General features: G+C 39.3%; 1 protein-coding gene across 1 annotated transcript in view; it reads left to right on the forward strand.

The window, feature by feature from the left end:
• The window catches only part of APBB1IP (amyloid beta precursor protein binding family B member 1 interacting protein), a 91,872-nt gene that overhangs the window by 46,413 nt on the left and 32,638 nt on the right, over positions 1-12,821 (forward strand). Inside the window, exons 5-7 of the mRNA XM_075211980.1 lie at positions 1,600-1,671; positions 4,132-4,291; positions 6,386-6,507. Of these exons, the coding sequence (XP_075068081.1) occupies positions 1,600-1,671; positions 4,132-4,291; positions 6,386-6,507 (354 nt within the window). The remainder of the gene's footprint in view (positions 1-1,599; positions 1,672-4,131; positions 4,292-6,385; positions 6,508-12,821) is intronic.

Genomic DNA, 12,821 nt, shown 5'->3' on the forward strand with positions numbered 1-12,821 from the left:
ATTAAGAAAGAAAACATCTAATTGGATGCTATAGGTAACACCACCTTTTATACCATACTCCAGTGGATCCCAAACTTTCTCAGTTCAAAGCACCCGTAGGATCTCCATAATTTTTCAAGGCAACCCTAAGACAAAATATTTATCAAGAAGTCCCCTGCCTTGCTTACAAACGGCCTCGGCACACAAGTTGGGAATCACTGCCATACTCGCCAACTTTTAGAATCTTCCCTCTGGGAGATCACAGAGTAAAGATCCTGATGCCGAGAGTGGGGGGCGTGGGCAAGCAGATCGTGACACTAGGCCCCAACCCCCTGTGCTCAAATGGTACGATTCGCGGGAGAATATAGCCAGGAGCAGGGATAGGATGACGTTACTCGTTGTGAATCACGTCACTAGGCCCTGTGGACAGATGTGGGAGGTAACCCTGCTCTCCCGGGAGTCCGGGAGAACTGCTACAAATTCAGGAACTAAGCTTTATACACATGCACAACTTAAATGTCACTCAATATGTCAATTTATAGCATACTTTCCTACCTTTCCTAAGTCTTCTCCAGGAAATCCCAGAGGGGTGGTTGGCTGACATCTGTGGCGAGGGGTATTACCTAGCAATTTGCATTGCCTCAGTCCTGCCTTCACTGACTTCACTAGGACATGGGAGGGTGGCCTGTGCTCCTGGGAATTTTGGGAGTTTTGGAGAACTAACTGAAATTTGAGAGTCTCCCGGACATTCCAGGAGAGTAGACAACTATGATTTAAAGAGAATTTTCTAGTAAAACAGCAGTCATTCAAATTTCCATTACCTTTTATCTTTAGATTATTTTAAAATTTCTTGCTTAACTAGAATAACAGGTTGCTTGATGCTTTCATTGCCATCTCTTATTTTATAGTAAAGCTGTGCACCGCTTGGATCACCTGATAGGAGTTAAGATTGGCTTAATGTTAACATGGCGGTCTGTAGATTTCTGTGGTATATTCAGCTGCCCGCTGAACTCAGTATACACCTTATATCAAATAGGAATCACTGATACCTATGGAGATGTACACAAGGGGGTAAATGTATGAAGCTCCGGGTTCTTCAACACCCGCGAGTTCGGCGTCTTCAGCGCTTAAATTTAAAGCGGCGCTGCCTTGTAAAGGGAAGTTTCCTTTTACAAGGCAGCGCGCTTTAAATTTAAGCGCTGAAGACGCCGAACTCGTGGGTGTTGAAGAACCCAGAGCTTCATACATTTACCCCAAGGCCTTAAAATTAAGTTAAATGACGCTTACTTTCTTGTGGTTGTGGACCGTCCATCATTTAACAAAAGTGCCTGTGTAGCCAACCAGTAGAAGATTAGACAACTTACTTCTAGGAATAATTTTTTTTTTATTATTAACGAAAAAAGTTATTTTGATACGTGTGACTTTTTAAACACAAACATCAGATTACTCATTTATTTTATTTTACATAATTGCATAAAGTGTCACTTTTAAAAAGAACTGAAAACAACAGTTGCAGCAAAGTTTATGTTTATGAGGAAGTTTACATAACAAATTTAGTTTGAAAGAGAAAATATTTGTTTATTGAGAAAGAAAAACTTTTCTTGCAAAAATTGCTTGCAGGATGAGTCGAGAGCCAAGGCCGACAAAATTAAACTTGCTTTGGGCAAGATGAAGGAAGCCAAAGTGATAAAAGTGAGTAATGCAAAAATAAATGCAGCATTTCACTCTGTCTACAACATAAGCTTTTTATAGTAAACTTATGACACCATATATTACTTTATATGCACTTATAAAATACATGTGATGTGTATGTAAAAACTGCCAGACGGTCCCTAAATTAGTAATTTGCACTATGTACTTTTGTTTTTACAATACTTTAGTACAGTTATAGATCAATTTAACAGACCTTCTAAAAATTAAAAGTTGAGGTGTTGCCTGTAACAACCAATCAGATTCTAGCTATCATTTCCTAGAATGATAGCTAGATTCCAATTGCTTGCTATGGGCAACATGTCCTCTTTTCCTTTTTCGAAGGATTCTTGAAAAACAAATAAAAAATTAGTAATGCTGTGGAGCTTCATTCATGTCCATTCCTGTCAATGGCACATTCATTTCAATGGACTATCCCTTTCAACTGTGTTCCTTCATCTAGCGTACAGCCCCATTGGAACGAATGGGCCATTTACATGAGTGGGAAAAACACAGAAAACCAGTGGTATAACCATTCTTGTAAACCACAACTGGATATGTATGCAATGAGACTCCACAGAGATATATGAACTTTGTTAACTTCTGTAAAATGCTTTGAATGAACTGAAATAGAGGAAACTGCATCCAACAAATCACATAGCAATGCAAAACACACAGCACAAGTATTAACGCAAATAGATATTTGCACTATGTTTAAAAACACCAGTAAGGGTCTTTAAAGTAACCAGTGGTTCTTTATGTAGAAAATGAGGATAAAAGCAGGACATTACATCATAAAAATACAACAAAAAAAACTTTGCAATGTCAGCAGATGTAGTTTTTGTATCACAAAATGAAATAAAAATGACTAATAAAGTGTCAATGAAATGTTGCCCAATGACTTAGATGGAGTATTGTCAGTTATTACTGGAAACATTTGCAAAGCAAATAAGATGTTCTACAAACCCTCATTTTACGACAAAAAAATTGTAAAAGGAACTACTTCTTGAAACCACACGTTTGCATGCTCAGGCTATGGTCACCTCTACAGTATGTGCTGGAAAGTTTATTGGCAACACATGGAAACTACATGTCCGTTTGCAAAGGTTTTTCATGGTGGCTTTTTAATGAAACTCCTCTGGGTTTTGTTATTATATTTTCATGTTTTTCATCTGTTTCCTATATAGACTCCATTGTACAGTTAATGTGCATACGACAGGTTACATTCTAAATACTCAGACACGTAATGCTGTGATCTACCTCACTGAGAGTGAATTGTGTTGTTTCTAATTTACTTTTCATGTATTACCTAACACATGAAGACACAAACAAGAACACAATGATGAAAAGTTTCACATCACAATTCAAAGTTGTAATTATGTTAAAATGAGACTTATATATATAAATGTATTGTAAATTAAGGTGGACCTGCAGGTAGGCAGAAGGTATAGCTGCTGGAGTGTAGAGAATTTCAGTTGCACTGAACAGTATACATTATAATACCTTACTAAGAACCTGTACTAGAGGTAAACATAAAAATGTGACTTTTGTGTACACACACAAATGCGTCTGTACACTTACTATTCTATGGCTGTAATTTGAGATGCGCATATCTTAAGATGTGCAAAACTTTAAGGGGAGCCGCGCATTATTACCGTTACTACAGTAATCTCACCGCTGTGAACCACGAACAGAAATCCACATTAAAATTACCGTAGTAACAGTAATTGAGTGTGGCTCGCGTTGGAATTTAATGCCCTCCTAAATCTGTTATATATATATATATATATATATATATATATATATATATATAATCAGTCCTTGGAGAGGCGTGTAAGGAAGTTCACGAGTAAGTTGAGTACAGTAACAGTCTGGAGAGGCAAGTCAACTGCCCCTGTTAGAAAGGCATCCGATTTTACTTTACACATATCCTTAAGATACGCCTTATAGAATGCATATCTTTGCAGTCAAATAAGCATGGTGTAATTTCCCATGTTGATGATGACGACACCTGCATGTTTGAGATAGACCTATCTATACGCTAGATTACAGATCTTAGGATGCCTGCACCTTAAAATAGATACATACAACTGCAATTATGCAGCCCGTATTACTACGGCCCACTGTACATGGGGCCCTAAAAGTGCAGTGAATTGCAAATTAACAGGATTTGCCCACACCAGAATATTACTATAAACCATACCGAAGTGACTGAATCCCCTGCTATGTCACCCCTGCTATGTCTCCCCTGCTATGTCTCCCCTGCTATGTCTCCCCTGCTATGTCTCCCCCAAGCTCTGCATTCTGCAGTTGTGTGGGGATTGCAGCAGTAAGAGCTTTGACCCTATCAAGCCATAAAGAAAGAGTTCTGCTATTTAAACAGCTAAGACAACCTTGCTCGCAGTAATTGTATCACAATGTAATTGAACACGTCAAATGATCAGTCACATGTATTATCTGCAGCTGGTTATTAAGATTCACATGACTGATAGCAGCACCAAGACTTTGATGGTGAATGAACGTCAGACTGTCCGTGATATCCTAGACAACATGTTTGAGAAGAGTCACTGTGACTGCACTGTTGAGTGGTGTTTATATGAAGAGAACCCTGAGCTACAGATTGGTAAGTACAGTACAACACGTATGTAGAAGTTTCAGGAACTTGTCATCAAACTCCAGGGTGCAAATGTATCAAGCTGAGAGTTTTCCAGCGGGTTGAAAAGTGGAGATGTTGCCTACAGCAACCAATCTGATTCTAGCTTTCATTTTGTAGAATGTACTAAATAAATGATAGCTGGAATCTGATTGGCTTCACAAACCCGCCGGAAAACTATCAGCTTGATACATTTACCCCCAGAGAAGTCTATTTAAGGGGAGTATATTTCAGTATATAGCAGAGAGCAAGTTAGAGGATTACTGACTTTTATGTATGTTTTATCTATGTTTTCATATTACTACCAGGTTAACATTACTGCATACAACATTTTGTTTTGGCATGTAAACCAGATATATTTTGTGGTGCAACATTATTATATTGTTGTATGGTATCAAATGTATTTTCAGCTTGGATATTATAAGAAAGTAGGATTCCCTATTGGTGAGATATAACAGGGACAAGGGGTGCGCCATAGTCACATGACATGGTCCAGTATTACCAGAATATATCAACCATCACCCAAAACTGCCTTGATGCCACAAATAACCTTCACCAACATTTAAACAGCCAAATGAGGACACTGGACATTATAATCCAGCACACTTTTGGTTGTATTTAGCAGCAGCATTTCAACTTAAATTAGACACATCTTACACACAGCTAAAAGTAACACATAGGGCTAGATTTACTAAATAGCGGGTTTGAAAAAGTGAAGATGTTGCCAATAGCAACCAATCAGATTCTAGTTATCATTTATTTAGTACATTCTACATAATGGCAGCTACAATCTAACTGGTTGTTATAGGCAACATCTTCACTTTTTCAAGCCCGCCGTTTAGTAAATATACGCTATAACATTAAAATAACAGACTATGTACAGTGGATAATAGTACAATGAATTTAGGAGACTTCTTTCAGAGCCAAGTGGTGAATGTATTCATACATGTGTATATTAGAGATGCTCAGGCCCGGTTTTCTGAAAACCGAGCCCACCCGAACTTAGGGGATCCGAGTAGGCTCGCGAGCCAACTCGCTACTTTCGCAAATCTTCGGATCTGAATCGAGGCAAAACCATACTTGCCAACTCTTCCGGAAAGTCCGGGAGACTCCCGAAATCCGGGTCAGTCTCCCGGGCTCGCGGGGGAGCTGGCATTTCTCCCAGATCCAAGATTTCACAGAGAATCGCGTCATTTGACGCGATTCTCGGTGAATCACGCCATTTTGGAGGGTGGGAGGGGGCGGGACGAGGCCAATTGCCTCATTTTGGCCCAGCTCCCCACGACGTACAGCTTGGTTTTGCGGGGGGCGGGGCCAAAATGACGCGATTGGCCTTGCCCCGCCCCCCGCAACGTACAGCTTGGTTTCGTGGGGGGCAGGGCCAAAATGATGCGATTGGCCTTGCCCCGCCCCCTCCCGCCCTCCAGTCACGCCCCCAACTCCCGGAAGCAAGTTTCCGGGAGTTGGCAAGTATGGGCAAAACGTCATTGTTGCATTGTCGGATCTCGCGGGGTTTTGGATTCCAAAAGTACCTCCCTCCCCAGGAGATTCAGCGCCATTCCTCACACAGAAACAGGGGTAACAGTGTTCTTGTCACTCTCCAGTCTCCAGTGACATTGCTCAGTGCCACTGCTCACACAGTAACAGGGGTAGCAGTGTTGTTGTCACTCTCCAGTCTCCAGTGCCATTGCTCATATAGAAATAGGAGGGGTAGCAGTGATCTTGTCACTTGACAAAAATTGACTGGAAATGATTGGAAATTGATGTTATTGAGGTTAATTATAATGTAGGGATAAAAAAGAGACAAATTATGTGATTTTATTAAAAAAAAATAGGGATTTTAGAAAAAAATCCGGGGTCCAAAACCAAAATGCGCGAGGGCGGTTTTGCCAAAACCAAAACACAAAGTTAATCCAGATCCCAAACCAAAACCAAAACACGGGGGTCTAGTGTATATATTAGATAATTAGAATATATGGACTGGGGCATTTTGACCCAAAATAGTGACAGTCACTGAATACAGCCCTTTTTCTCTTGATATATTATTTTTTTCTTTTTCATCAGAGAGATTCTATGAAGAACATGAAAACATAGTTGATATACTATCCAATTGGCCAAGAGACAGCGAAAACAAAATTCACTTTCAAAAGAAAAATGAAAAAAATGCTGTTTTTAAAAATCCTCAGGTGAGTTCACAAACGGGATTTAAAGGATGTGAATGGGATTTTACATGAAAGTATTTAAAAGATGAGCACAGGTAGTGCAGAACCGGTCTCTAAAAATATTATATTGTATAGTATTCTTTTTTGGAGGAATTATTACATCCATAAATCCCTCTATCTAGCTTATGAGTATCAATTAATATGTGGAAGAAAATTGTACAGTGTAACACCTGACCTTTTTGTTGATCTTTGCAAATCAAAGATGCTTTGTTTTCGACACAGCCCAAAAACACACTGGTAGGTTAATGTTAGTGTGGTAGAGAATTTAGAGTGTAAGTGTAACCTAATAATTAGAGACATTTCATACTTGTTTGGTGAAGAAAGTTCACAAAAAGTTATTGGCAAATAAAAAGCATTACCAAGCAGCTATCAGTCATTCCAAAAGCCAGAATTATGGAAACCCAAATATATTCGGACACTTCTAGACACCGGTGCCCCACTCTCCCCTGTTTGGCTCAACATATGGGGCTCGCCCAAAAAGGCGGTGCCTTATATCGCATAACTAACGGGGAGTGTTGCTAACAATGAACCTCCCTATTAAGGGGAGAGTCCCCCAGCACCTCCCAAATGAGTCATTTATGGCTGCTGTTTGGCATGCTTCTCCGCCACCAAGACCCTTCTGAAAGAACAATGATGGCAAACAACAATTCAACTAGAACAATAAAAAAATGACCCCGGTGGGCATGAAATTGCCAATGGCAAGAGAGTGAAACTAACCTAATCCTATCCTTATAAACCCTCCCCAGTTTAGGCCATCCCCAAACACCCTTACCGATTGGCTGGCCATTTTAAGTGTTTTAAAACCGCCAAACATCACCAGCAGTTTTACATTGAACCCTCAAACCGCCCTATAGTAAATATGCCAAGAATTACTGTTCCAAACCGCCAGAAATTGATGCCGATGCGGGGCGGATAGTAGCCGCTGAAGAAAGCGTTGTTTGATACATTTACTCCAAGATGTTATAGAAGTGAAATGCTAATTACTGAACGATTTTTGCGTCTGGCATTTGAATGCATACATTTTTATCATGCTGCCTTTAATTTACATAGAAATGTGACCTCTCCCAAATAAAAACAAAGGACTGTGTCACAAAGGCCAACTATAAGAAAAACACTGAGGTAATGAAACAGATTTCTGATTAGAGATACATTTACATGTTAAAATATTGCATACATGACCACCAACTGTGCAGAAGCAACAATAGACCAAGATTACAGTAAACCTCTGAAGCTACAAAATCTCTCTAAAACTGAAAAGTGAAACATACAATGCTGTATGATTGTAATGGCAAGCAATGCCACAGTGAACGTCTGTCAGGTTCTAGTCAAGCGTCTCATTAGTAAAGTAAATAAATTAAGATACAAGTACTTTCAATATATATTAACAATAGGCACAGGCTGGAAGACTAAATAAACAGCTGTCTGCTTATGATGAATTCCACCTGTGGTGTTAGAAGCTGTATTGTACAGAATTTAGAGAATAACATTCAGTGACTAAAATCAGAACCATGCAAAAAAAAATGCAATGAGTAACAGATGAGTACTACTATTTACCGGGGACACGTTATTCTATGTCATACTGTTGTAAAGCTGAACAGCGTTTGGTGATATAAAGTATTTATAATATACGTCACTTGGCGTCACCCCACCACCAGCAGCTGATAATGGTCCTTTCATTTTCCTTGGCACTTACCTATCTGATGATACTGTGCTGATCGAGCAGTGCATTGGTACTAAAGGTAGTTTGCAAAATGCACCCCTCTCACAATGAATATGCCATATGGGGTTATTTCTTGGCAAATGCATTGACTTCTGGGCCAAGAGTCTGCAAGGATGCAAAATATTCCATCTATTAATGCAAGGAGATGCGTAGATCTAGGGTGTCCCTTGCTAAATGTGGGCTAGGTGTGTTAATGCACTCAGTTACTTCCACATGCAAAAAAAAGCTGATTTTGTTCACTGGGACAAAATTAAATAAATGAGATACAAAGTATGAAGAAGTGGTGTATACAGGGCTGCATTCAGAATCTGTGGGGCCCAGTACTAAGTAATCTGGCAGGGACCCGCCTTCCCCATCCCATTTGCCGTACTTGACCCCCCCTCTGCACAGCACATTCCCCCTCTCCCTCATCAAAGTAAATGCCCCCCTTCCTCATCACAGTACATGCCTTCTCCCACTTCCTCATCACAATAAATGTCTCCCCCCTCTCCATCACAGTAAATGTCTCCCCATCACAGAAAATGCTCCGCCCCTCCATCATAATAAATATTCCGCTCCCCCCTTCCGTATCACAATAAATTCTCACCACCCTCCCCTATCATAATAAATGTTCCACTCCCCCCTTTCCCTATCATAATAAATGTTCCACTCCCCCCTTTCCCAATCATAATAAATGTTCCACTCCCCCCTTTCCCAATCATAATAAATGTTCCACTCCCCCCTTTCCCTATTATAATAAATGCCCAATTAACGTACCTTATTCGTGAAGCGATGACCTGGCTCCCTGGTCCCGGCAATGAGCGCCGAGCGAGGGACAGGAAGGTGGTTGGTCAGACTAATGGGCCCAGACAGCCCATGGGGCCCAGACAGATGGAGGTGTCTGTCCGGGCCCCTTACAGCTGTACTGCCCATACCTCCCCCCTGCCCTGATCGCAGCCCTGGGCATGTATAGAGGAATATTTTTATTTTATCAGTGGTTGCAAAGCAATTATTTCATATGCAAAATGACATTTCCACATATTCAGATATAGTGAAAATCTATAGCTTCATTGGGATACCCTTTAACACAAAAGTGCCACATAATAAAGACAGTTCTAAGGACATGAATTAGACAAAGCAGTATTTTAAGAGAAAAATGGTAATGTTTACATTAATGAATTTTAGATACTTGAGCTATTATAGATATATTATTTACCTTAATTTGATATTTCTAGCACATTAATAGGTATGTTATATTAGATTTTTTTATTTAAAAAAAAACAATAATTTTTGAGTATAATCTCCTTCAATAAATAATTATATCTATCATTTTGTCTCTTGTGATTGTTAGATTGAAAAAAATCTATAAAATAATAGAAAAATAACAGAAAATAAATAATAATATCAAAATCTTCAATGATGTTTGAAGTTCAGGGTCAGGTTTTTCTAGCCTCAAGGTATTTTTGGGAAACGGGGAAAGTGTAGATAAGATGTAGATTGTACAATTAAAGGTCAATAGGTTGAAAAATTTGCCTTGTGTTCTTAGTGGTCTCTCTATTTGATTACGCTAGGCTCCGCTCCAGAACAATATAAACAGTAGACTAGAGCATAATAAAAGCATGATGGTATAATTACAACTCTAAATATTTTCTTTCTGTGCCTATAATACACTGTTGGCCACTGCAGCTTCATACACAGTACAGCTTCTCCAGACATATTCATATACCACCCAGAAGCTAGATTCTTAGCACAGTATAACTTACTGAGAATGCTACTCCTTGAGAAACACAGACTGCTGCTTCTGCATTGTATTAATGGTCATTTTATTAATAGCCCCAACACTGGAGGTCATTTACAATGTGCGTCCGAAGAACACTGCAAAATACCTTGGTTTTACATTGATGGTCCACCCAGCACAAATAGAGATTTACACCTCCTCTATATACTCGGGAACTTAAAGCGTGTCTGTATGGCCAAAATATTTAGACAGTGCACTGTGGTAACGTGGAACCATCACATCAAAATCCAACATCCTATACCAGTGGTTCCAAAACTGCGTGCCGCGGCTCCTTGGGGTACTGCTGCGATTTCATAGGGTGCCGCGACCAGGGCCGGTGGTAAGCAAGGCAGGGGACTACTTGGTAATTATTTTGGCTTAGGCATGCCTTGAAAAAATTATGGAGACCCTAAGAGTGCCTCGGACTGAGAAAGTTTGGGATCCACAGTCCTAAGTCCTTAGTACCACCTGTTCCAATTAAATAAAAATGATAAAAATGGATGTTTTTCTCCTAAAATTTTCTTTACTTTAGCCATATTAAAGGTTTTTATAAATCTCAAGAGTGATGAGGCATTGGTCATGTTTTTATTACATGTCACTTTTCTATGTGCACAGTCTTTTATTACATTGCACCTAGAAATACGACTCTCCACCACAGGTCTATACTTGGTGGAACCCGGTCGGAGGAGACACTCATTTGCAGGCACATTCCCCACCTGTGATAAAACAGTCTACATGTACGGTGTAATGCTTAAAATAAATAAAAGAGTTAAATAACAGACATGAAGCATGCTCGTGGTCTGCCTGTTATAGTGGAAACCACGAGACTCAATCTCCGCCAATGCTGAACTGGTGTGTAATGGAATTCCTTTCAATGAGGAGGAATAGCCAGCAAGGAATGACCCTGAAAATGAGTCCTCTCCACCCCATTATCTTATTACAATCATTTCGCTCTGCAAAAGAAAACCTTGTGTTTGTACACAAAGCTCAGCAATGTGCCTACTCCATATTTGGCTAGGAACACCTTCACTCCATCCAGCTCCTTGTATTTGCAAACTTCAGCCCTTTCACAACGGCAGTCATAATGCTCTGCAAAGCTTTGGCCCCTTGCGGAAATCTAGGTTCACTTGCGAAAATCGTTACATACTGCTAGGCCAAAGGCGCTATTGTCCTGCCACTTTCCGCTTTGTAACCGACCTCCACTGTATTTTGACCTTCATCCTTTAGATATCTAACTTTACATTTGGGGACAATATGTTATTGTAAATGTTGTTTGTGGCTATGTTTACATTTTGGAGGGTAAGGGGGAGTTGTCTAGGGCTCTGTCTGGTGGTCAAGATCTTAATCCATCTCTTCTTTCCATGTATATTCAGTCTTCCCTTCATTTTGGCCTGAAGCTTAGGCTGCTGTGCGGATGTTGTTGGTGCTATGAGGGGCATGATTAAGTATTTATAGGCAGCTATCAAATTTCCTGCTCCATCAGAGCACAGAAAGTCAGACTCAGTGTTACTCTGTAGCCCACTGAGAAGTGAGAACCAGGCAGCACGGTCAACTAAATTATATGGATTTATACAACTGCTTTTTATGAAATGATTGTTATTGTATCTTCTGGAAGGTGAAGGTGATTGTTGTTATTGTCATTGTTGTCATTGTCATTGTCATGTTTGTGACTGACAAGTCAACGTTCAGCATGTCTCATATAAATACATGTTTTGAGAGAACTTATATTAAGCCCAACTATTCCTGTAAGAGTTATAAGCCAGAGAAATATGATTTACTAGGAAATAGAGTTTAATTTAAAGTCAGACCAAATGTTTTGTGTTGTATGATCTTTAAAAGATGATGTTGGAGAGTTCAATTAAACATCAAATATGTTAAAGTTATGTGGACATCAAAGAATGTCCACAGAGTAGGACCTACTAGGACGTTAATTTGTTAGGAAATGGCTAATGTAAAATAAGCCCGCTGCTTAAAAGCATCTTGCTTGTTACTGATTGTGAAACAGAAATATATGATCGAGCAAGGGTTCAAATGTCAATATGCATGGCCAAGCATAAGCATCCTCTTCTCCACAGCTGTAAATCATTGAACATCATGGAAATGTAATTATGTCCCTTATTGAACGAATGGAAGGAGAACAACTGAGGCCATGCAAGAAATATATTGTGACTTCCGCCATCAAATTATATACTGCATGTTTTCTTTTACTTTCCCTGCCCACCATACATGAAGACTGATTAAAGAGTATGTAAATAGCACTTAAAGTAATATATTCATGTAGACTGACTGTAGACTGAAGTAGTCTAATATACATTTTTTTTTATAAATCTACATGTTTACTCTTTGTGTAGTTCTTTGACGTTTGTATTACAATTATGATCCAGCAATATTTAGTTCTGCCTTATTGGAGGAGGTAAGAAAATCTACCATAAAATGTTCATTGGGCCTGAATCATTAGGAAAAGTAAGGCAAAAAAATGAGTAGGTTTTCTCCTGGTCAAAACCATGTTACAATGTAAGGGCTGCAAATTAGTTTATTATTTTGCACATAAGTTAAATACTGGCTGTTTTTTCATGTAACAAACTAATACTTGATAGTTTTTTTTTTACACTGAAATTTAAAGTTGATCTAGAACATGCCCTACCCCAACTACAAATCTGCCATCACATTTTAAATTTAGGTCCCCCTCAAATGCAACATGGTTTTGCCAAAGTGCAAAGTTACTCATTTTTTTTGCTTTAGTTTCCTTAATGAATGAGGCCCATTATGTTTTCAGCTAACAGAATAAAGTGAAAAATGTGC

The sequence above is a fragment of the Mixophyes fleayi genome, chromosome 5, assembly GCF_038048845.1.
Source record: "Mixophyes fleayi isolate aMixFle1 chromosome 5, aMixFle1.hap1, whole genome shotgun sequence".
In the NCBI taxonomy this organism is placed as follows: domain Eukaryota; kingdom Metazoa; phylum Chordata; class Amphibia; order Anura; family Limnodynastidae; genus Mixophyes; species Mixophyes fleayi.